The sequence below is a fragment of the Carlito syrichta genome, unplaced genomic scaffold (assembly GCF_000164805.1).
Source record: "Carlito syrichta isolate Samal-C Ts95f unplaced genomic scaffold, Tarsius_syrichta-2.0.1 Scaffold309104, whole genome shotgun sequence".
Taxonomy (NCBI): Eukaryota; Metazoa; Chordata; class Mammalia; order Primates; family Tarsiidae; genus Carlito; species Carlito syrichta.
The window spans coordinates 321,277-348,038 of NW_007253200.1; the positions used below are offsets into that span (position 1 = coordinate 321,277).

The following is a 26,762-nucleotide window of genomic DNA, read 5'->3' on the forward strand; positions in this document are numbered from 1 at the left end:
TAAGGGAGTCAAGTCAAGGAAATCTCTTTAAAAATAGTAGGTGCTTTATTACCTAAAACCAGCCTGGGACACAATACTAAAATTCACTTCATTCCTCGTTTAATTCTAATAATAGTAAGAAAGTCCGTTAGCATGGACTAAGGTTATAAAAGTTTAATATTATACTGGAAGGCAGATTCATCCAAACTCACCAAATGTTCAAAATCTGTATATTTTAATTGCATGTGAAGGCACTGTTTTTGACTTGAATTTCTTTTGTTATTTTAATACAATTGTGCATATGGAAACATTAAAAATAAAAGGTACAAAATTTGAAAAGAAATGCAATGCAGAAAATCCTGCAGAAAGTAGGAAACACTTGTGTATCCACTAATCACTTGAGTTTTCTCCAATCAATCCCCATTTATGTCTAAGAAATGTATTAATTTTCTTAAACAAAAAATCACTTGAATGTCATGACATTTACATTTGGACTTTGTGTTCCTTCTTTTTTATCTGGCACAGTAGTTCTGAAGCTGAATTGCATGAGAATGTTGCCCAGGATTGCAAACATACACCTCTCTAATGTACTTTATGGATGATTCAAGGGATTTTCCAGTCAGAAGACATTCAGAGCACATATTCCCTAAGATCTGTACATCAGCATGGATGTCAGAATGGGAAGCACTGTAATGAACTCACTATGAGATTACTGAGATTGGATTCCTAAGCTGTTCACATTTTAGTTTTCTCCATTTGAATTTAATCACGGGTAGTATTTTCAACCCGCAGTCTTTAGGCTAGGGTATCAAAGTCCCTTGCCAACAAATATTACTCCTCATTGCTCTCTCAGGAGGTAAGCCACAAAATAAAGCATATCTACATAAGAAGGAAAAGAAAATTGAATTTGAGAGAGTATTGGTTTTCTTTCCATAAGACTTTAATGACCAATTTATTTGGCAGATATTATACTTAGCATTGATGCTTTGCAAGTCACAGATGCAGGATGAATGCTTTCAAACTGCTGACTTTTATAACTTGAAAGGGCCCATTTTAAAATTCTGACTCATTTATGAGCCTGAAAATGTTATATTTGTATGGATGAATCAGACCCTGGAAGTATAAGTTTACAAAGTATTACATTACCATCAACTACAAATTACAAATCCATTGATGAAATGCTAGAGTTTACTTAGCAGCAGCTGAAACTTGAAGTGGTAAGAAATAATCTAATTATCCTGTACACTGTAATAAATCAAGGTGCCAGCAGGATATGTTTCCCCAGCACTGCAATGCATATTTTATGACTACTTTTACAACTATTGAATAAACTTGATCACAAGTAACATGTTTCAAATTTAAGTAAATCATCAGGAAATAGGTATCTCTAACAGTCAGGGCTTGAAAAGGATTAGGCCTCCAGTGAGTCTCCTGAAAATATAAAATAAAATCATGGCTGGCTGACTAGAAAAATAAGCTGCACCCCATTTCACACCCATCCTATATAAATAATAAAAATAAATAAATAGAAAAAGTAAAACTTTCAAATACCACTTACTCCTCCTTCCTTGAAAAACTGGCTTATGTTTCATAAAAAAAATAACAAAATGTAACTTTTTAGAAATGAGAAACTTGTAAATTAGAACCCAGATCATTTAAGAGCTCTAAACAGAGTTGATCACATATTGACACTTAAAGTTCAGCTTCATTTAAAGGCATGGTCTATATAGAGGAAGTAATATATATGGTGTTAGAGTAACGGACTAACACCTAGCCACAAAAAGGCATCTGCCACGATGCTGAATTAATTTACTAGATATAAGCAACTACTATCCTATTTTTGGTCTTACTGGTTCTCAGGGAAAAGGGTGTTCACTTTCACTTTGTATGTACAAAATCGAGATGACATTCAGGGCACATACTCCATAGAAAGTGGAACCCCAAGTCATATATCCCCTTATAAATTTATGCTAATAGGATGGAAATCTGTCTAGTTACAAAACTAGACAGATATTCTCTCATCCTACAGGAGCTTTCCCTTAGCAACTCATCCATACTACTGATGTCAGAAGACACAACCAATCCTTGTGCTAAAAGTAGCTATTTTATATAAAACTTATGTTGCATGTGGTTTATTATGGGGCATGATTTGACTGTAATATTCCACAATATACCATATGTGATGGTTAATTTTAGGTGTCAACTTGACTGGATTAAGGAATACCTAGAGAACTAGTAAAACATTCTTTTTGAGTGTCTGTGAGGGTGTTTCCAAAGGAGACTGGCGTGTGAATCAGTGCACTGTGTGGGGAAGATCCGACCTCAATGTGGGTTTGCACCATCCTATCAGTTGGGGGCTGGGATAGCACAAAAAAAAGGCAGAGAAAAGTCAATTTCCTTTCTGTCTCTCTCCTAGACCTGAGACACTCCTTCTCTTCTTACCTTGGGCATCAGAACTCCAGGCTCTCTGGCCTTTGGACTACAATACTTGTACCTGAATCTCACCCGCATTCTCAGGCCTTCAGCCTCAGACTGAGTATTATACAACTGACTTCTCTGGTTCTGAGGCCTTTGGACCTGAACTGAACCATGTGGCTGGCATTCCAAGGATCTCCAGCTTGCAGATGTCCTGTCATGGGTCTTCCAAGCTCCATAATAGCATGAGTTCATTTCCCTAATAAATTCCTGCTAATATATGTATATCGTATTGGTTCTGTTTCTTTGGAGAAGCCTGGATAATACACCATATAATAATAAAATATGTTTCAACTGCATTTCAGAAATCATCTTTCAGGCAATTAAAAACAAAAATGAAAAAATATAACATAGGGCACTATTAGAGGCAGAGTTAAAAAAAACACAAAACAGAAGTCTAACTGGATGACTCTAATGGAATAAACCAATCATACTTTTAAGACACTAGTAGAGCCTAAACACAACTGAAATTGAGGTATTTATTCCTTAGGTTGTCTTTGATAATTAGAGAAATAAATGCCAAATTTATTTTCCTCTATTAACTTTTAGTGATGGAGATAATTTACTCTAAGTCCAAATAAAATGCAGTTGAGATTAGAAGTAATTCAAAAGATGCATTGTTTGCTTCTCCAATTTTTCCATTTCCCAAAAGAAAAAAGCATTCTTAAGTCATTTTCAGAAATGTTTTCCTATTTACTAATGCATAGTAGTTAATGCAAATTTAAATGACCTGAGAAATAAAATAACGGGACAAATAAGAACAATAGTTTATTTGGCCACTGTCTTAACCAAGTGAATCTTTTCCAGTGACAGAAACATTACCTAGTACTTCCAGGTAATGTATCACAGTGTTAGCTTACCATTGTCTTTCTTCTTTTCCATCCCCCTCTCCATCCTCCATAATACAAAACTTGTAGCAAAAAGAAAAAGATTATACTGGACACAGAAACATTTTTTTTAAATTCTAAAAATGTGCAGGAAGTGGCAATCTCTTTCTATCTCTGAAACTTTCATATTGACACAAGCCAAAAGTGTTTCCCAGAAAGCTTGGTCAAATAAATACACTTTCCCGTCTCTGTTATTTCAAATGCACATTCATATATTGAATGATCTTAGAACTCTTATAGTGAAAAAGAAACTAGACAAAACGAGTTTCTTTGTGTAACATAATACCAGCCCACAATATCTAGTTCCACCCCCTTACAAAATAGCTAATAATCTTCCTTAGAAACAGTGTCCAATGAAACACATTTCAGGGCCAACAGCTGCCTATGCTATCTTCACAAAATTAGAGAAACTCAAAATATGCAAGTCAGGATCAGACAATTCCCAATTTTCAGGACCCCAAACTCAGACCTGAAAAATAAAATAATGGGACAAACCAGAGGTTCTGGTTTCTTCTAAAACATAAATGTTCCTGAAGTTACTCCTAGTACAGCCTAATTAAATGCCTTGGCCTACAACCTCATGAACATGAGATCACTTAACAGCACCAGGTCACACTTCTCAAGTGGCTTCAGAAAAGAATGTTCTCCCTAGACTTGATGTCCACCTAAACAGAGAGAGTGCAGATTACTGCCTTTTACAACAAATGAAGGCCACAGAAATAATGCTGGATTTCTGCTACACTGCCTTCTCCTATAATTCAGGGGGAAAAAAAGCAAGAGAGAGAGAGAGAAAGACAAATTTTATTACCTCCAGGTAAATAAATTAGAGGTATATAACATGCCAGGGAATATAATAACATAAAGAATAATTGGTGCCTCTTATAGGATGCCCTCCTCATTAGTAGAGAATAATTTCTAAAAACCTCTAGAAATCCTGTGCTCAGTGGAAGGACAGGGATAGGTTTGCAAGGCAAACTTCTCCAGAAAGCTGTCTACCTTTCTCTCTCAAGCTCTCTTCTCCTTTGAAAAAATTATAAGTCTTCTCTTAGACATCTTCTAATCAAATAAAAAGTGAATTTCTATCAGATGTGAATCTCTCATTTCACATCATGGAGAGGATGCTCAGATGGACCAAAGATGGAACTGGTAGGGTTCATTCAAATTCAACTCTTAAACCAAATAAATAGAAAAGTTGTATGCTGCATTAAATATTGCAAAGTTCATAAAACAAAAGAAAAAAAGAAAGATCAGAGAATAAACATCCAAGGAAGTGTAAGATGCTGGTGACATCATGTTCAAAACTGCAACCCTGTGGAAAAACAAAATTAGTTTTCATCTTTCTATCTACACAATCACAATCTTCAGATCTTGTGCAACAAAATGGTAAGTTTAATTTTTTTTAAAAACTTGAAAAGCTTCTGTTATCTTAATGCTTGCTAATCTTTTTTTCTTTTAAACAGTTGTATAATTGTAAAATGTCACCTTTGGAATAGGAAAGCTTATCAAGCCATTTAGTTTGCAAATAAAGAAACAAAGGCAAAAAGAAGTGAGGTGGTTGGCCTGAGGTCACTAAGCCCCTAAATTTCACAACTAGGACTAAGTCCCTGCATCCCAATCTAAATTTTGACCTCTGTCCTTCCCATCACACCATGGATTTGTTCCCTCTATGTAATTGTTGGCTATAGACTCTTGTCCTTGTTATTAAATAAATGGACAATTTTCACCTTTTATTGCCTTCTTATATGAAAACAGGAATGATCATCATCTGACAATTCAAGCATGTTAAAAACACACAGACTTTGAGTTGCTAAGAAAATCTGGCACAAGCTTGCCTTTGGCTTTCTGTATTTAGTGACAATGGGTTAAAACAGCTAAGATAAACCATTTTTTAAAGACAATGTATGGCATGTTCACAATTTTGAGGCTATCTTAACTGGTCCATGGGAAGCAGACGTACTAGAGATCCCCCATCGAGATGTATATATAATTAAATGAGGCTTCTACCCTCATTGTTACACTGTTATGCATAATTTTTAATTAAGGCTAATCTTTGTAAACTAAATAGCATGTCAACTAAGGTTTTCCATATTTATTCTTCAAACTTTATAGGTACATCTGCTCCAGAAAATATCATAAGCCTCTAAATATCATGATTGCTAGGAAACAAAGCATTACCATAAGGAGTCTACCTTTCTTTAAAAAGAAAACGTTAATCCCGCAAATGCCATATTTATGTAGAGAAGTTCTTTTAAAAAGGTTCAGAAGCATGATATTAAAAACTAGTCACTATAGAATTTCTGGTAAAAGCAGGTGGACTCAAAAAACATGCTGGCCTCAGTTCCTTCCCTTAATGCCCTTCAAATGACAATAAATAATCTTTAAAAAAGGAAACAATGACCAAAAAAAGCATAAACCCATAAGGATAACAAGATAGTAGCAAAGGAAGCTAGAAAGACAACTGACAGGTGGTCACTGACTTACCTGACTCAAGAAAGTAGAATTCTACAGTAGCAGTGGTGAAAAATCAAGAGGCAACCACATATGTACTGAGAACCAACCCCCTTACCCATGAGTCAGGCACTGTTAGCATCAGTACCTCTGCAGGTGGGGATAATGATGGTATTTTGAATGGGAGGGCAGGTTCAAAGACAGCATAGAAGGAGTTAGACATACAGATTCCCTCTTTTGCTCTGTATGAATGTTAAATTCCTTGTTATCCTGGCAGAAATTGGAAAAGTTGTCTGCAGAGGGTAAAACATAAGGTCTGTGGAATGACCACAGGGCATCCAACACTGGAGAACAGACTCCTACAGTGGAACCAGGAAAATAAGCAAATGCTTGCATATTAACTGTGGAGGCCTCTTCATTATCCTGTCTTTCAATTTCCAGAAAGTTACTACCCAGGCTTCTGCCTCCATGGCAGGACAGTAGAAAAAACTTCCCAAGGGCTAGTCAGACTGCCAGAGAAGATAGAAAACAAGGGGTGGGGGACACACCTCATCAGCAAGGGTTCCTGCATAATGCACATTTGTATACCTAACCCTGACCTGTATCCAACAAATCTAAAGTTAAAAAATTTTTTAAAAATAAGATAGAAAACATGTAAAGGTACTGAAATTGGTATTCCATGCCCCCCACTAAAGCTACTCTTTTTAGTGAAGCCTGCAGTTGACATGTTCCAGATATGTACAGAAAGCTTCCAGCCAGCTCATTCTAGTCTCTCTGAAGGATGTACAGGAAGCCAAGAATCAAGGACACCTAAATGGTTAAGAAAAGCTTCCAAAACGGAAGCCAAAAAAACAAAACAAAAACCACGCATAGGGAAACACAAAGAAATACAAAGAGAAAATTTTTCAAAAAGTATCATTAACAAACATTTCCAAAGAGAGAAAATGGTGTGTGTGTGTATGTGTGTATGTGTGTGTATATGTATGCACACACATATACACACACATATCATGATTGCTAGGAAACAAAGCACTACCATAAGGAGTTTACCATTCTTTAAAAAGAAAACGTTAATCCATCAAATGCCATATTTATATAGACAAGTTCTTAAAAAAAGGTTCAGAAACATGATATTATATATAGATATGTGTGTAAATATATATGTGTAAAAAAATAATGCTATTTTAAAAATAAGCATTCAGGGCTCAAAAGTTAGACACTGGAAATTAATATATAGTATAGAAAAAATAAAATCCCCATAGAAATTTTGAAAGTTAAAATGGAGGTTATCTTCCATTTACAAAGCAAAAACAGAAATGGAAAACAATAGAGATGAAGAATAAGAAAATTAGAGAATGAATACAGGAGAACCATTATCCATATAACAAAAACAGGAACAAAACTCATTAAATAATTTTTTTTAAACTTTTTAAAAATCTTCAAGAACTGAAGGACATGAATTCCAAGACTGAATGGGCACACTAAATTCCCAGTACCATCGATTAAAATAGATTCACAAAGACATGTCTTTGTGCAGTTTTAGAATAGCAATTCTAAAAGCCCCCTAAAAATTAATAAATAAAAAATTAATGGCATCAGACTGCTGAACTTTGGATGCCAGAAGAAAATGAAGCCTTCAATGTTCTGAAAGAAAGTGACTTAATCTTGAGTTTCATATCCGGCCAGATCACTAATTAAACATGTGCGAAGACTAAAGCCTCCCATATCTGTAAGATCTCAGAAAAATCTCTCACACAATGCCTTTCTTCAAAACGACTGGAAGATAGATTCTGACAAAACAAGAGAATAAACGAAGAGGAGAAACGGGGCTCAATGAAGAGGCTACTCAACAAATAAAAAAGCCTAAGAAAATCCTCAACATGATAGATAAGCAGGTCAGAAATGTTCCAAGAGTCATTTCTTCAAGGTGAAATAGAAAGATTGCTTAATATACATGAATAGAGTAAGAGGATATTTATATAATGTGGAAGAATTTATAGATGAATTCTTGGTAGTAAACAGAAAACTAAGCAAATAAAAGATGAGGTAATTATTTCTTCCAGAGAAAATAAAAAGATGTACAGGAAAGGGAAAATGATTATAACATACTATATTGTTAAGTTACAATTTCAGTTTACAAAATCATAACAATGTAAACACAGAATATATATTATTGAAGTTTATATAACTTACTGGGAGGTGGGAAGATGGGAATCACTTTTGGTAAGGGTGGAATTATGAAAGGGGTATTTTTCTGTCAGGGTAAGAAAACAAAAACCCAAACTTGCAAAGTAGGAAATCAACAGATAACTCTAAACCCAAAATATGTATATGTAATATAAGCAAATTTTATTTGGAAATATAGAAGACAATAACTAAGGGAATGGCTAAAAAGATTTAAAGTTATTGCCTCTGGAAAGCAGAAATGGGGTGAAGAGTGTTGTGGGTTCTTCTTTTGATTTTTATTTTTGCAGCACATCTCATACAGAATTGTTTTTCCTTTAAGCTCTTTGAGTGTGTAACCTTGACTCTCAAAAGCTAAATAAAAAAAAAACCACACAATTTCTACAAAGACTAACACCTGAACTTTCAACAGTCTTAGAAACTTCTAAATCATTCTTCACTCTCTATTGCTAATTTCAACTTGAATTTTCTTAACCAAGGTCATGTGAGAGTACTCTGCACCCCATTCTGATACAGTTCTTCCTGTTTATATCAGAAATCTATTTTTGTATGTTAAATGGCAAAGTCAATCTTATTAATGCTATAATCGATTAAGACCACCAACCTGCTCCTGAAACCTAAGCATGTGTGCCTCAGTCTAGACTACCAGAGCACTTCAGACAATAAAACAAATACATACTGCCTCGTTTTGCTAATAGTTAAAAGTTAAATACAAACTAATATGCATACACATAAGTAACTTATCAGGTAATCATGTGAACACTATTATAAACAGGCACTAAAATCAACCAACCACTTTTAAGATATTTCCTAAAGTTCAGACATCTTGTATCAGCACTTTTTCACAGAATTTCTATCCCAAAAATAAACAATGTTTATGACCAATCAGGTGCAGAAATGACTCGGTATTATCATTAAACTCACATTTCCAGTAGAAGTCTCAGTACAATTTGTAGATCTCCAAATTTTGACACATACTATAAAGGCAGCCTCCATTGAAAACTGACCAAATTAAAAGTAAAAAATACACACAATCATGAATGCATTTGTTCTATGCCAAAATTTTCAATAAAGCTTTGTCAGTCATTTAAAAGAAAGCCTGTCAGGGAATCCAAAATTTTCAGCAACGAGACGCTATGTGTCTCAAGTCTAAAATTTTTTCTTTCTCACACTTTTGAAGACACCATATGGCAAATTACGTTCTCAGGAAAAGAAACAAACTTACCTTTCACAAGCTCGGACAGTCCATGCGGCAATTATCCATAATGAGATACTAAAAACCAAGAGTACAGTTCCCGGGCATATAGTCATTAAAGTCTTCATAACAAAACGCGTATTGAAGTTTATCTTATTAAGTGCTCCAATGCTTCTAGAGGAGGCATCAGTGAAAAGTTTGCTATGTAAAAGCATGACTCTGGCAATCAGATAGAGTCTTAAGAACATTGGTATAGATAAAATAATATCCACATCAGCGGTGGTTGTGGATGGGGCATAGGAGAAGGCAAGCCGGGCCGTCCATGTGAACGTATAATTCCCAGGTATGGGATGAATAGCACACACCAGTATTTCCAAGCAGATGAAGAAAATACGCTCATAAGTCATGGCTATTCTCCAGTCATCTGCTCCATTGTCCACCATGAACAACTGAAAAAATAAAGTAGAAAATCAGCTTCAGTATGGCATGAATGGTCCACAAGTGATAGTGCAGATTTTTAAAATACATAACAGATGACTTAGCAATCATGGCAAGCTAACACTTCTAACTTTTAAATGCTAGCCAGGTACACTATTTTTAGTATAGGATATTGGTACAAAAGGAGAACTTCATTTTGTAAAAATTAAAATTAAAAACTTGCTACTCAGGAGCTAAAATTATTTTGAAGTTCTTGGACAATCATGTAAGTAACATCATTTTAAAACAGGGGTTTGGATTATCAGTAATGAAACCCCCCTCAGATAAAGTCAAGATGGACTTGCCTTATAACAAGTTGTTTTCCTCTTTGAGTCTGGATTTAAACCCTTACACAATTCTAACTATATTCTCAGTGAAATCTATTTAGGGTGCCTCTGCAATCAGTTATACCCTATAATGCAACAACACATGAGCGTTCTTACAGGAAATCTTATTCTTGGCTTCAGAGAAAATCGCAAGAGACCACAGACAAATGTGGCAGATATATTTCTTCCAGCTTCCCCACGACTACTCTATTTTCCTTCTCTTTTCTTTTATTCTCCCATAGTCTTCCCTTGAATTATTAATTTGTGTTCAAACTTTCTTTAACAAAGATTCCTTTTTCTGTCATTTCTCATACCACAATCAAAAAAACCAAACACATTTTTTAAAAAAACTTAAAAAAAAAGGAAGAGACAGCAAAAATAAAGAGTGGAAGAGACAGAAAAGAGTCTCTACCCCACTTCCCTGGCTTTCTGTAAACAAATCTACCAGGCCCTGGCAGTCCAAAGACAGCCAGAGGTATTTAGAAATATGTTGTGGCTATTCTGACTGCCACAGGGACTTGTGGAGGCTACTGGCTTTTAGGGCCAGGAAGTCAGGGGTACCAACCATACTGCAACACTCAGAGTTTCATGTACTAGGAAGACCTTTGTTTTGAGAAGCCATAGACATTCCAACAATGCTGTCATTGCTCTCTTTAGAAATTACTATCATCGCCTGTTACAAGCCACATAAAAAAGTACTGTTCCTTAAATTCACATTTCTATTCCTACCAAAAATGGTATGACTAGCTTGATTGTCTACTTTTTTCACCACATTTGGCTCTGAATGACTTAGCAGTTTGCAAAAATCAAATCCACCTCCAAAAGGGCTAAGAATCACCAAGGCTCTGAATAGTCAAAAGCTGTGTGGCAGATTCTGAGCACAGTTCCAAGAGAGGCAGTCCCCATACTATCCTGGACAATAGCAGTATAAACTCAGGGTAAGTACCTTCCCAGGTAACTGGTAAAGAAATGCCAGCCTAGATGTGCTATTTTGATATACTGCTTACCAGCAGCCTCCTGCCTTCCAGGACTGGTCCTCCTTATATCCTTCCAAACGCCCCTGCTCCGCTATCCTCACTCTATTTCTTCAGGTCCCTTTTCATTACCCCTCCGTTCACTTCCCTCACTAGGCAGGTTCTCTCCTGAGTCACATTGCTTCAACCGTAATCCCACTACCATTCTCAGCCGCCTCTCCCTTTATCTTCTAATGGGCCTGCCTAGGTACTCCCAATCTGGAATCTGATGTCCAGGATGCTGCAGATGGTCTGGGGCCACCATTCACCTGTGCCAACAAGCTCAGATGAACCTCAGTGTCACCCTGTGATCATTCCCTCATCCCCATAACATCTGTCTCCTCCATGGCCGCCTTTGTCCACCTCTTCCTCAGCACATACTTTCCCCCCCAATATCAGAGGAAATACCCTCTAGTTCATACTTCAGCCACAAACTTACCTACATCTGTATGCTTTCCTCCTTATTTCCCTTCTCTTTTTGCTTCATGTGTCTAAAGCAATGTTACAGCAAAATCCAGTTCTCTGGCACTAATAGCCTAGTTCCTGGACCTCAGCAGACCATACAAAGTCAAATACTTAGCCTGTACTAAAAACTAAACAACAAAAACAAAGAGAACCAGGGCTAGTTCCACGTCTGCCCTGGGTTGTGTTTGTTTTCTCACTTCTCCATCCCCAAACACCCCTCAGGCAGATCTTGCCCCCATCAGCTCACCATCACCACTCTTGCTATTTGTCATTATGGGTACCTTAATTATGAAATTCAATCTTCCCATTTTAATTTTTACCTTACTTGACTTGTCCCTCTTGCCTTCCTAAAAAGGGACATCTGTTTCCTTGGCTTCTGTGACATGTTGCTTTTTTTTTTTTTAATCTACTGCCACCCTCCAGGATCTCAGTGTCTTTTTCCCCATTCTAAGTGTGCTCACTCTCCTGGGGTGCATCTCTGACTCTTCTCTCAATTTGTACCTTCCTGGGTGATCTCATCCTTTACTCTCTCATTGCCAGATCCCTCCTACTGGAGACCATCCTCCGATCTCTAATCATGTTCTTAAATTTTAAGTTACATATTACTTAAAATTACTGTCAAGGTTAACATCATTCAATGCCCCCGGCCCCCACTGCCGAGGATGGGTAAAGTCTTATCTACACCCACAGCATACCAGGTGTTCTGCAATATGGTTTTGCCTATCTCTCTAACCTCACTGCCTATTACTCTCCTTATATTTCCTAATAGTTACATATTCCAGAACATACTACCCTAGCCACGCTTCTGGGTCTTTGTGCTCTCTGTTCTATGGCTTGGAAAGTCTGCATCTTGAAAATTTGTATTCCTTCAAGACCAAACTCCACTCACTTCCTTTAGGATATAGTAGTCCATGCCCCACCAAAGTCTTAAAATTCCCTCCTTTGATTCTAACATGTGCCTCTTATCAATGCTGCCACAGAGGACAATAAGGATTTCCTTATCAGACTGTCAGCCCTACTTGTCTGTGAGGTTCCTTGAGAAAAAGAGCCATGTCCACCCAGCAGAGGATAATAAATGCTTGATGAATGAACTGCCTTGTTGTGTCTCATTTAACAGTGACTATCCTAATCACAGGATAGGTTCTAATGTCAATTAAATGTGCTCATGGAAGATGAGAATAATAAAGCATAATGTAAGTGAAACCTATGACATATTTCAAACTTATAGAAAACACATGCTACTAAGAAGTCATTGTAGCAGAAAAATTTTGCAATTCCATAGGAAGTCCACACAACTTTCTTCTTTGGTAACTTCCACAGACAAAAATTTCTATTACATAATTGCTTTTTACTATCAGGGGTCTTAATACCTAAAAATGATTTTATTTTTGGTTTTCTTTCATCCTAGCATACATTTCAGTGCTAAAGTTGAGGAAGAAATGTTTTCTTCTACTCTCTTCATAATCTCTACCCTCAATGTTGTTTACTTGTTTATTAATGTATTTAATAAATATCCAGTGTATTGAATACTATGTATTGGGCTCAGTGTTATGGTACTAGCTATACAATAGCAATTATGGCAGACAGAGGTCTGCCCATTAAAACTAACTTTCACTAGCAAAGAAATACAATGTCAGAAAAGCAGACTTAAGGCAATTTAATAATTTTATAAAGTAATTATGCCTTCGGACACTGCTATGAAGGAAATAAATAAGAGATGAAATAGAGAACAAATTGGAGACGACAGCAGATATGGTCATCAAGGAAGACCTCTAGAGAAACACCGTTTAATGCAAAACCTCAATTAAAAGAAAAACCAGTCATGTAAACAACCAAGAAAAACAAAGCATTCTAGACAGAAGAAATGACACATGTAAACGCTTTGGGTTTTATAAAAGCTTAGCATGCATAGGAAAATAAAGGCATATTGGAGTAGCTGAAACTTAATGGTCAAAGGGGCAGAGTGAAAGGAGATGAGTTTGAAGAGACCAGCTGGGACCAGATATGTGTAGGCCCTTCTTGGTCATGATATCAAGACTAGATCTCATCCAAAGCACAGTGGAAACCCACTGAAAGGTATTAGGCAGAGGAATAACATGATCTTAAAAGACTCATCTGGACTGCTTTGGGGAAACTGGAGTGGAGAGAGGCAAATGTGGAAGGCAGGCTACAAGTTAGGAAGGACTGCTGCATTTGACTGGTTGTGATATTTCTGTGACCTAAACTGCAGGGTTGTTATGGAAACGGAGACAGTGGGTGCACTGGACACAAAGTTTGCAGATCTTGCTAGAACTTGCTGATGGGCTGACTGTGGGGGCAATAAAAGAAAGAGAATACTCATAGCTGGCAATTGAGTTTCTAACCTGAGTAACACAATAGATGATGGTGACATTTCCTGAGTACAATGGGTCCCATGTGTGGAGTGAGATAAGAAATTAAAGGTTCCATTTTAACCACTGATATCTAAGTACAGATCCCAAGTGGGCAGAAACAAATGCAAATCACTGAGGAAAAGTCTGGACTACTGAAATAAATTTGGGAGGCATCAGTAGTAGTTTGATGAGTTTTGTGAAATTCAAGAAAAAATTACAGAAAGTGAAGAGAAGAATACTGAAGGCCAAGTCTGGAGGAACCCCAAATGTGGAGGGTGGTTGGAAGGTCAAGTCATAAGAGGATCTAAAAAGTAGCAGGCTGTGAAGCAGGAAGGAAAGAAAGTGTTGTTCCAGGAGTCAAGGGTGAGCGTTGTCAACCGCAAACTGTGAAGTAGTATTTACTGGATCTAGAGATATGTTACTGCCCTCAACATTTTATAGAGAATATAAAAACATTCTAAACATCACAATCATTCAACAACTCATTCAATGTCAAGTATTAAAATCCAACTATAGAAATATTACCATTACATTCCATATATCTTTATAATATACATGACTTGTAGGGGAGTCAGAAGGACTAATATTAAAATATCTCTATTTTCATTTTTTATTCTTATGTTAAAAGAAGAAATATTTTAGAAAAATGTACAAAATTATCCACTTTTAATTCTACAACAGTGGTTAAAAGTCTTGGCAGAGGTCTAAAGTAACTCACAGACATATCAGAGAATATGCCCTCAGAATATATCTTACCACAAGACTGAACCTTCCAGTGCAACTGTTTTCTCTTTTCTTAGGTATCCAAAATAGAATATACTCAAACTCACTGTGTAAGATTACTGGCAGTAAGCGTCATCATCACAAAATGGTCTGAAGCTTAGTGGGAGGGGCCTGCTGCAAGATCAGGTCACCTACTGGTGTAGGTAGGAACTCAGCTGCAGAAGCCCTGTCTATCTTCTGCAGATACTCTTCCAAGCTCAATAGGCTGCAAGCTCTTGTGGTCTAAGACAGTGTCTTACATAGCCTGTGTTTCCTTTCTAGAAAATAATCCAGGTCAGTGCTCAGCACAAAACTGTGTCTTAAAAATATACATGAGATAAAATAATCATAGTCATGTATTTGACAAGAAAGTAAGATAAGTAGAATACATAGCCAGGAAAATTCTGAAAAGGAAAAATAACAAGCAGCCACAGTAGATTTTAAAACAAATTAATAATGAAAGTCACGTGGTACTGGCACATAATGTAACTAAGAGTCCAAAGGAACAGAACAGAAAGTCCAAATAAACTCAATACACTGAGAATTACATAATATTACAAAGGTAGACTCTCAGAGGGGAAAATACAGCTTATTGAAAAATGATTTGGGGACAACTAAGGAGCCATATGGAGAAAAGTAAAGTTGAATCCATGTCTCATACCCAATAGTCAAGGAAAACTCCAAGTGTATAAAAGATCTAGATAAAAAAATGAAACTACTAAAGTATAAAAAAAATCATGTAGGATTATGTTGGAACCGCAGATAAAGGAACGCCTTTTTTGGAACTCTGACACAAACCCAAGAGCCTTAAAAGAACACACTGATACATTCAACTGCACTAAATTTTTGTTTTCTGCCACTTACCAAAGCACAATAAACAGAGTAAAAAGAAAAACAAACAAACAAACAAAAAACACCAAACTATGGGTGAAATGTTCACAACTCCTATCACAAAGGCCTAATTTCCCTAATATGCAAAAGTTCCTACACATTCTTAAGAAAGAGACAAGCAATGCAGCAGAAAAATGAATAAAGGATACAAACATCAATCACATTGTGGAAAATAAAATAAAAATGGCTCTTAAACCTATTAAAAAGAGATGCCCAACCTCAAGCATAAGAGGAAAATTAAATACCATTGTTTGACTTGTCAGATTGAAAAAAAGATCTAAAAGTTTTATAACATGCTATACTATAAAATGTGTGAGGAAACAGATCTCACATATATTGCAGGGAGAAGTGTTAATAGATACAACTCCTGAGGAGGATGATTTATCAGGTTATAAATGCACGCCCTCTTTGACTATGCAATTCCATTTCCTTAGAGTGAAATCTGTCATATTGGTATATTTGCATGAGTGAAAAATAGTGAATGTATATGATTATTTGCTGCAGCATTGCTTGTATATTAGCAAAAGACTGGAAATAATCTGAATAATCTAATAAGAAAATGGGCTAAAAAAATTATAGATGTCCAAAAAATGGAACAGTACGCCATTGAAAACAAGTAAGGAAAGTTGTTATATGCTATTAAAGAGAGTAGCTTAGTAAGTAGTGAGATATTTTGTTTTTTTGTGTGGTTTTTTTTTTTTAAGCGAAGTATATGCCACGATTTGTGCAATTTGTTAAAGGGGAGAATGTGTATTTGATTTGCATGTGCATAAAAAATCTCTGAAAGAATACTTCAGAAATCAATGAGTCACTTAGGGAAAGTGAACTGAGTGACTAGGGACAAAATATGGAAATGAAACTTTTAAATCATATAATAGTTGATACTTTTTAATCTGGGGACCATATGATAAACAAATATGTTAATTAATAATAAAAGGTAGAGACAGTTATCGTTAAAAAAGAGAAGAAGAAAGAATGAGAATGAATGAGGTCATTAGACACCCAAATCATCCCAACAAATAGTCTATGTGTGAAAAAATGCAAAACTAGAAAGCAATAACTGATGTGTAGAATGATAGTGTATGGAACCAAACACACTGAATCCAATTTATATCTAAAATATCCTGCTTACTCAGACAAAATATTTAGCATTACATTACATAACTGTCTTCAACAGCATGAATAAAAATTAATAAGATTTCTTGGTTAACCTTTAAACCAAATATTCACTAAAACCAAAAATTTTAAAATTCACCTACTGAAAGCTTCTATTTGTAAGGTTCTGTGGATACAAAGATTAAAAAGTCTCTTAGTGTCGGATGAGGAAGAGCAATATGAATGAAGGATTTGTATTTAAATTTATATTTAAATATGTGCCTGTGGAAAGTGTTATAACAGAGGGGTGAAGATGTTGAAGAAATACAAAAGAAGAATCAGAAGAGGCCACATTATAGAACTGTGTATGGCACCTAACCCACTGGAATCTCCACATAACTGTGGACTATAAACTCCCAGATTCAGTTTTAGGACAGCGTTTGAATAATGGTCCCAAGCAGAAACACAAAGAAATGTGTTTATTCACTTTCAAGTTCAGTTTTAGGACATCGCTTGAATAGTGGTCCCAAGCAGAAATACAAAGAAATATGTTCATTCATTGCCAAATTCAGTTTTAGGACATCGCTTGAATAATGGTGCCAAGCGAAAATACAACAAAATGTGTTCGTTCAAAATAAGACCGTCCTTCCTTAGAAACTAGCATTTGGATGAAACACAGAAAAGCAACCACTACAGAGACAAGTTAAATAATAAAGTATGGGGGTTTTTGTTGTTTTTTATTTTGTTCTTACTAGGCATTGCCAGAACACAGTCAACAAGAAAGTTAGAGCACCATCACCAGTCACATAGTAGGTCAAAGGACAGACAGGGCAAGATTTTTTTTTTTTTTAGATTCTTCTCTCCTCTTTGTACTTTTCTTTTCATTTTTTATTTAGTATATATTTTTTATTTTAAAGTTGTGGGGTACAGTTAAGGGTTAGGTATACAGATATTTATTGTGCAGTTACCCTTGTTGATGAGGTAGAGGGCAAGAATTTCCAATGGTCTCATCGAGATTTCTTCCAAGACTCTCAACTCAGCTCCACAGGAAGAATAAATGAATGAATGAACGAATGAAAACCAGAAGAGCTATGTTTAGAATTCACCAGTCCTCAGCAAAACTCAGAAGAAATGAGCAAAGTTGATGCTTGTCATCCCCTCACCATCCATCCTAAAACTTCCTCTCTCCTTTGTAGCCTCATACCCATTCCAGCAGCCCTGGACACAAACCCTGAAACTTTTCTACATCCAAAGAGAAATAATTTGAAACCAAATAATTTTGAGTTGGAGTCTCACTCTGTCGCCCAGACTGGAATGCAGGGGCTGCTCCCGGCCACCGCAGCCTCGACCTGCTGGGCTCCAGCGATCCTTCCGCCTCAGCCTTCTGAGTAGCCGGAATTACAGGCGCACGCTACCATGCCCGGCTAATTTTTTGATTTATTGTAGAGATGAGGGCTCGCCAGCCCAGGCGGGTCTCGAACCCGCAGGCTCAGGCAATCTACTCACCTCAGCCTCCCAAAGGCGCAGGATTACAGGCTGAGCCACCGAGCCCAGCGCAGTAAAATATTAATGTCTGAATTGCCAATTCTTCTCTGAGAGAAAAGTATGGAGAAAAAATGTTCAGGAATACAGGAAACTAAGGTTCAGATCCTGATATGCTACTAACTCATTATATGACGGGAAGTTATTCAGACTGTATTGGCCTTATTTCCATCATCAGCAAAATTGATATAATGTCATTTGCTGTCTTGGAAAGTAGTTGTAATGATGAAATGAACACACCATATATTGTGGGCAATACTATGAAGTGGCTAACCCAATACTATTCCCCTCCTCTCCTGGTCATCTACACTATAGAAATATGCATTTCCCCAGATTCTTTTGCAGTTATGTACAGCCCTGAAGTCATATGCAAAAGGTCGATGGAGAGCTTAGTAGAATGTCTTTGCCTTTTTGAATAAAAATGACAGACATGGCTGACAAAGCTCTCTTCCTTCCCTTCCTCCAACCCTAAGTAAGGTGATACCTGGGTCTGCAGCAGTCACCTTGTGATCACGAGAAAAAGGCTAAAAGAATCACTGTAATTCCAGCTCTGATATCTTAAGCCACTAAAAACCAGCAGCCATCTACTCTATTTGTTAAAGCCACTGTCAGTTGGATTTTCTGTTTTTGAGCAGTTGAAAATATGCCTGTATTTAATTTAATATACATTAAAGTACAGTGCAAAGTTCTATTAAAAAATACTTATTAACCTAAACACTTTATGGAGAGAGCAGCCAACAATTCAAAAGGATTGTATCTCAAATCCTGGAATTTAAAGTACAATAACCATTGAGTGGTAGAGTTATTTCTGGGTGGGTGGCTTTTGTTCATGCCTTTTAAATATCAACCAACTGCTCTGAATATCTGGTAGTGTGACTCACAGGAAACACACACACATTTTGGAGCCAGAGAAGTTTGAATTTAATTTCTGGCTTGACCACCTAACTAGCTGAGTGGCTTAGGGTGATATACTTAAACTCTCTAAGCTTCAGTTTGCTCAAAAACAAATAATAATAACAATAATAACAGCCTTATGTGATTATGAGGCAACACTCACTCTGCTGACCCTGATAAAAGTGACTCCATGAAAAAGTGACTCCATGAAAAAGTATTCCATGAACCTTCAAGAGGGGCAAGCACATGATTTGACAACTTGTAATATGAAAATGGGAAAATGAGTATTGAAAGAGAAGGAAGGGAAATTGATAAGACAAATTATAGCAGAATCAGCATTGGGAAGAGCCCTAGTAACTTCAGCTGTACCTATTTTTGAAAGAAGGATTCTCAATTGCTAAAACAATGAGTTTCTGAAAGTCTTTTCTGTTTTAGATGGGAGCTTTATCTAAAGATCCAAAATTGTAGAATTATCCACTGGGAACCCAGTGATATGTAGGGTTATAATGAATCCATGTTCTACTGCTAAGGCCTAATTAGAATCTTCACATAGGTTCTCACAACTGGGCCTACATTTCCTCTGGCTCCACGAAGGCATATGATGCACATTCATGTATTATCAAGTAATTTTTGTCATATTGATTAGGAATTTACACAAATTGTCTCTAAAAATTGTTTGAACTTCTTCAGAAGGATAGAATACACATTTTCCCCCATTGGTTCTCTCAACAGCATTGATATCACAGAAAGCACAAGGTGTATGGTTTATGAGTCTGTACTCCAGGATTAGAGACAAGCAGATCTAGGTTTCATTCTGACATGCCATGGCTGATTCAATCTGTGACCTCAGAAATATGACTTCAACTTTCTGAACCTCAGCTTCATTTATTAAGGTGGGTGATTCACAAGACTTAAAGAAGACTGACTGAGATAGTACTCAACAAATGTTAGTTTGTTTTTCATAATCGTTCACTTTAGTACTATGTCAATAACTGGTCTACAAAAAATGTAATCTTAACTAAAGGTGGAATAAGGAGAGATGAACACAAGTACCCAGATCACTGATTATAGTTACTGGAAAGGATGAAAATCAAGACTTGAGGAAACAAGAAACTCAAAATTCCTCCATGGTCAGTTTTTTACTAATTCATTGGCATTGGTTTATTTTGACTATATATTTTGATACACATCCTCAAATCATTTTTGGAAGTAAATGGAAAATAAATTATGTTAAAAACCTAGTAAGTCCTAAAGTCATGGAATAATTAAATATGAGCCAACTTATTTGAGTCTAACAATTTAATTCAAAATGATAAAAACTCTATATTTTCACTTGAAGCATTATAGTAATATTGCTGTGCAGCTAAAACATATTACTGTCACCTTATTTATTTTAAGCACTAAAAACACTAGCTAAAAGTCAGGTCACATTTATTATCTCATCTGCCCTTATAAAAGTTCAATTAAAGCACAGGCAACTGAAAGAATTTGGTCATGGTCACAATGTGAATTGCTGAAAAAAATGAAGCTAAAGTTCAGGTCTTCTAGCGTTCACATCGTTTGATGGGGGCATCAGGCTATGCTGAAAGTTGAAGATAAATCAAACATTTATAAAGTTAATAAACACCCACTAATTTACATTATAATTTCTACAATGTCACATCTTTACTCCCTGATGATCTTAGATGACCTTCTACTTTCTGTGGCAGAAGCAAATATTTAAATAAACATGCACATTACTCAATGCCCTGTGGTAACAGAAATAGACTTTGTCCTAGTTTATGCTTTCTCCAAGTTGGATGTTCTTCATTCTGAAAACTTTTTTTTAACTTCAATTGTACAGAACCTCACATTCCACAGGGTAATTGAGATGAAACTTGGAAGTTGTCTTAAAGTGTGCTTCACTCGCCACATGTTAGTAGGGCCAGGCACTGCTCTAGCCCATTACGTGTATTAATTCATATAAAACACACAAAAACTCAAGGACATGTATACTACAGTTATCCCCATCTTCAAGATGAGAAAACAGGCTCAGAAGTTAAGGTATTCACAAGGGTTACTGAAATAGGGGTCAGGTTATAAACCCAAGCAATCTGGCTTCTGTGTCCGTAATAAGTATACTGCCACGCATCACATATTTAGCCAGTATAAAATCCTTTCAGGAAGAATGCAGAGATAATACCAATGACAATATTAAATGAACCCATATATTCTTGACCAGTTCAGTTATCCAGAGTCCTAGCTTTCAGCAAAGGAGAAACAAAATATATACAATGAAGAAGGAAACAGCTGACTGAAGGAAGTGGTCTGTTACATTTAGTAAATCAGTTGCAGCAACAAATATTGACAGAAAGCAAAGACACACACACACATACACACCCACACACATGCAGATACAAGATCTCACAAAACCCAACAGGCTTAATTTATTTAATGAAAGACCAACATTCTTACATATTTCAACCACCAAAGAACATCACTGCATCATAACACAATGCAAAGTCTCATGTTCCAAATAACAGTGCTGACCTCAATGAAGACTCTGGGAGATTTAACTGATCCTCTTTTTGGTGTAGGGGTGTGTAGAATTGCTATGCCTATGTCAAATTTTAGAAATATTTCTATTCAGATCGTTAAAATGAAAATTGATATGAAATAGGCGATTGTAATCAAAGTACTAAAACAAAATAATGGTCAGTCTAGAAGTCTACACAAAAGCAAGCTACCTTTCAGGAAGGAAAAGATGAAAGACATTCTCAGACACACAAAGATCGAGAACAACAGTAACTATTAAAGAGTGTACTGTGGGGCCAGGTATGGTGGCTCATGCCTCTAATCTCAGTAATTTGGGAGGCTGGGGTGGGAGGATTGTTTGAGGTCAGGAGTTCAAAACCAGCCTGGGAAAGATAGTGAGACTTCATCTCTACAAAAAAATAAACTAAAATAATTAGCTGGACATGCCTGTAGTCCTAGTTCCTTGGAAGGCTGAGACAGTAGGATTGCTTGAGCCCATTCAGCTATGACTGCACCATTGCACTCCAGCCTAGGCAACAGAGTAAGACCCCATCTCCATCTTTTAAAAAATGAAAAAAAGAAAAGAAAACCAAAGAGTGTGCTGTGGCAAGAAGGAAATGGAAACCAGAAAGAAGAAACTTCTATAAACAAGTAAATATGATATCAAGTCTAAATAAAAACTGACTGTAAATAATTACAATCATCAACATTATCTTAATGACTACTGTAGAGGAGATTGAAAAGGTGAATTATAAACAAAATACTGAACATCAATAATATAGATGGAAGGAGGAAGGAAGATCAGAATGAAGTCATCCAGGGGTTGTTCTATTGTGCAGAAGAAGGAAAGAAATTCTGATGGACTTTAAGCACTGTTAAATATACATATTTGCTAGAAATTTAAGAGTAACTACTAAGAGAGGGGATATAAATTGCATAACACCTAAACTGCCCGAGACAGAAATGAATTTTTAAAAATCTTCACATCATCCAAAATAAGGAAAGAAAGGAGAAAGATAGAAACAGTGAAAACATTATGAACTCAAAATAATGTCAGAAATAGGTACAAAAATAACAGTTGCCATAAAAATGGAAATGAACTAAACTATACATCCAAAACATAATGCTGAGTGAAAAAAAGCAAGTTGTAAAATAATAGGTACAGCAAAGCATCTACATAAAATTGAAGGAATGCAAATACTATATTGTTTAGAAACACAATTTTATTTTGTGAACTTAGAAAAGCATGGACTAGAAGGGTACACATGAATTTCTGAATGGCAGTTGTCTCTATAGATGGGAAGATGATAAGGAGGCTAGAAAGAAAATGAAGGCTATTTCAACTTTAACTGTAATGCTCTTTTTCCCCTATGATAAATCAAATCTAGGTGGGGAGGAGGGAAGAAACAAAAAACCTCTCCTGCTAGTGGGCAAAAAGCTAGAGAACCTCTGCATAAACACCTCTGAAATGTCAGTGAGTCTAGTCTCAGAGTATCCCTTATGGCTACAGGCCTGTGGGGCCTTCCTTCTTTTCTTTCTGTTGTGCAACAAAAAGGCTCTGTTGGAGCTGAAACCAATGAAGAGGCTATGAAAGAAGAAAGTCACTAGAATGATTCTTCAAGCTCAGTTGCTCAGATTCTTTGCAACTGGGAACACATGCCAGGAACATGTGATACAAGAGCCCAAAGTCTAAGAACAAACCACAAGGAATGTTTTTTTAGCTGTGTTTTTTTTTTTTTTTCCTAAGCTAAGCTCTCAAAGTTAGTTAGAATAGAGCATTATGAAACATGTTAAACCCAGTTTGATAAAAGTCAAGGTTAAGCAATGCACTAAAGTGTAGCTTACTGTTGAATTCCAAAAACTTTCCTTTTAAAACATTCCACTTTCCTATTTAATGGTTGCCATATGTTGTTATATTATAGTTACTTGCCTGATTTTAAATCAACATGACAAACAGCCATGAAGTGGCAAGTCTGTCACAACTAGCCATGGAAGTAATTAAGTCCAAATCATGAGAACTAGCTCTGAATAACCACATGGTCAGGACTGGTGTTGGTGATTTTTAATAAAGATCATCAATTTGTATTCTTTGGATTCAAAATTAGATCAATAGTCTTCCTCAGTGCTGTACCTTGATTAAAGAAGCACTAATTGAGTGGCCACAATGAAGTATGGCTTTCCCCAGAACATATGTTAGGCTCCATTTTTTTTCTACCCTAAATGCTACAGGGCATAACACATATCCAGGAAGAATTTCATGATTGGTAACTGTCCTCACAGAAAAGTACTGTACCCTAAAGGTGGGATGTAGAAAGTAAGGATGATAGAAAGTAAACTTCCACATACTTCTTAAGGAAGCTTCTCTATCAAAAAATAAGAACTACCCACCTTGTGATAAATCACTGGCAGGAAATAGAGACTGGCACCTATCCATTGGCAAAAGGATTCTAAGTGCCAGACATAATATATTTGCTGACACTTTAGTCAACTACTCCTTTAATTTACACATAGGATCACTTGTCCTTCCTCATATTCCATAGATGCTTATATTAGAAACACACAGAGTAAGAATGAGAGAAATGAATCTTGACTCAGTCTTTCCAGTGGTGGGAAAACTTCATATTTCTTTCTAACATATTAAGTTCAAAACTAAGGCTACTGCCAAAAAGTAAGATTTGAGAATGTATGATTCTTTTTTAACAGGCAAATGATATACAAAAATCTGAGGGAAAATTAAAGAAAGGAAGAAAACCAGTTTATTATATATTTCCACATACAAAAGTTTGGGAAAGTGATAGAAAGGCTAGATACATCTATTATAAATAAACTTTCAACCAAATTTAATTAAATAATAATTTGAGTCTATATCATATGCCAGCCACTAGTGGAGAAGCAGAAATCAGTGAAATAGTCCATGGCAGCTAAGAGTTCATAATGCAAGGGAGGAAGATCTATGCAAATCAACATCAAAATTCCATTTGAAAAATTCCACCACTCTCAAGTAGTATAATTCTGGGCAAGTCACTTAACCTCTCTATGCTTCAATTTCCATGCCTACTTCATTAAACTGCTGTACAATGACAAGATAATCCAGGTACAGCTCTCAGCAAGAAAAGGCTGAACAGTTACCCAGTGTGACATTCATCATCATCATTATATATTACATTAGCATCAGTATTATTATAAGATACTAATACAGACGAAGGACCACAAGGTCAGTATGTGGGGCCAGGAAATGTTGCCAGAAGCGGGAGACCTAAGCTGAGTTCAAAGGCACATGGGGAAAGGAGAATATTCTAGGTAAAAGGTACAGCCCATACAGAGTTACAGAAAGCTGAAAGAATGGCACAGCTTTGGTTGTGGCTCTCCAAGTGGGTTAAGATGATTCCAACAATGTGTGTATGTGTACATATGTGCACACTGTCAGCGAACAATGAGGTTGAGGGATAGGAGTAGTAAGATCACAAAAAACCTCATATGCCACAAGAAGGAACTTGGTTTTTCTGCCACAGTATCCGATGCCATAGGCATTGAAGGTGTTCCTGTGGTAGATGTCACTTATATAAGTCAAGTTGAATATGTATTTGTAAGTTTCAAATTAGCAACAGTACAACAAAAAACCAAAATTTTTGGTGACTGGGGACTAACTTCTATGATGTTATGAAGGAGAGGAGGAAAAGGGAGCAAGGAAAAAAGAGGAACATGGATAGAAATGAAGGAAGGAAGGAAGCACAGAGAGGAAGAAAAGAAGATCAGATCATCATATTCACCAATTTTAACAAAAAAACAAAATGGGGCAACATATCTGTATGCCTTAAATGTTATAAGATAGAACATTTCTACTCACCAAATTCATTTAACATTGATTAAAATAAACTTTCTAAGACAGGGAAGATTTGAGTATGTATAAAAAACAAAACTAAGACCATTTCCTTAATGATTATTTTTAAAATAACTTCTTTACTGAAGGATTCATAATTTATTTGCAGAGAGATAGACCACAAGAGATGGCAAATATATGTCATGCAGGCCACCACTACCTTTTATCTACCACAGTCATGGCAGACATAATTAATCATTCAGGTCCTTTCCAGTGCAGCTCTTTCTGTGACCTACAGAATCTCACTCAATACTGTGCTCCAGGCAGTGAGAATCATTTTATAGGAGTTGGCATGTGAGAAAAAGCCTACTGGACATTTGCACCTAGAATATTACACCTAGTATTATTGTAGAGATTGTCAGAGAACTTTTTCTGGACTACCATGCCACTTAGTTTGGTTGGGTATGTGTCTACCCTAAAGAAGTATGTTGCTGGGCATGGTGGCTCATACCTGTAATTTCACAACTTTGGAGACTGAGGTGGGATAGTCCCTTTGGGCTAGGAGTTCAAGACTAACCTGGGCAGCATAGCAATACCTTATCTTGAAAGAGGAGGAAAAGAAAGAGGAAGAAGAAGAAGAGGAAGAGAAGGAAGAGGAAGATGAAAGAGGAGAAAGGGGGAGACGGAATAAGAAAAAGAAGTAAGAAGAAGGAAAAGGAAGGAGGAGAGATGAAGGAGAAAAGAGGGAGAAGAGAAGAGAAGAGAAGAGAAGAGAAGAGAAGAGAAGAGAAGAGAAGAGAAGAGAAAAGAAAGAAGAGAAGAAGAATGTCAAAGAAAAAGCTATCAGACCCGAATTAGGGGATTGAGATGGGACTCCCAGTCTGGAGAACACCTATGGCATAGACTCAGATAACAGCCAGATTTTATTACAGGCATCAGCATTCTTTTCCATCCTCTGCTTCACTTTTCATGGATAATTGAGTATTGGCTTCTATCCCATGACTGTGGCTTTTCCCCCTAGAGACAGAAGACAAATACTAAATAAGACATATTTCATAGAACAACTAATTATGGACAAAGACTGTTCTACCAGTTTCCTTAAAATCTACTGTGGTGAATTAAAGGTAACATAACGTAAAATTCAGAGGAAACTACCTCCCTCATCTATATTAAAGCAAGCCAAATGTTTGAACATAAGTTTTTAAGAGATGGTTCCTTTATTTTTTGGTTATAACTGACAAAAAGAATAGTATAACTTTTCTCAGACATTCCAGATAAAATCATACCTAACAGTAAAGTCCATGTTGCAAAAAGAAAAGAATCTTTAAAGTCACAAATGTGAATCTCATTCTCACCTTTGCTACTTTCTAGCTGAATAAGAATTGCAATTTAGACGAAATGAGACATTGTGTATAATGTACCT

At 36.3% G+C, this 26,762-nt stretch overlaps 1 protein-coding gene across 4 annotated transcripts in view; it reads right to left on the bottom strand.

Annotated features, from left to right (window-relative positions):
- Positions 1–26,762, bottom strand: part of KCNN2 (potassium calcium-activated channel subfamily N member 2) — a 137,944-nt gene that overhangs the window by 90,443 nt on the left and 20,739 nt on the right. For 3 of the 4 annotated variants that reach the window (XM_008066782.1, XM_021716965.1, XM_021716963.1), the window contains one exon: positions 9,199–9,617. The exons of the other annotated variant lie outside the window; for it this stretch is intronic. In XM_008066782.1, coding sequence (XP_008064973.1) covers positions 9,199–9,617 — 419 coding nt within the window. The remainder of the gene's footprint in view (positions 1–9,198; positions 9,618–26,762) is intronic. 4 annotated transcript variants of the gene reach the window in all.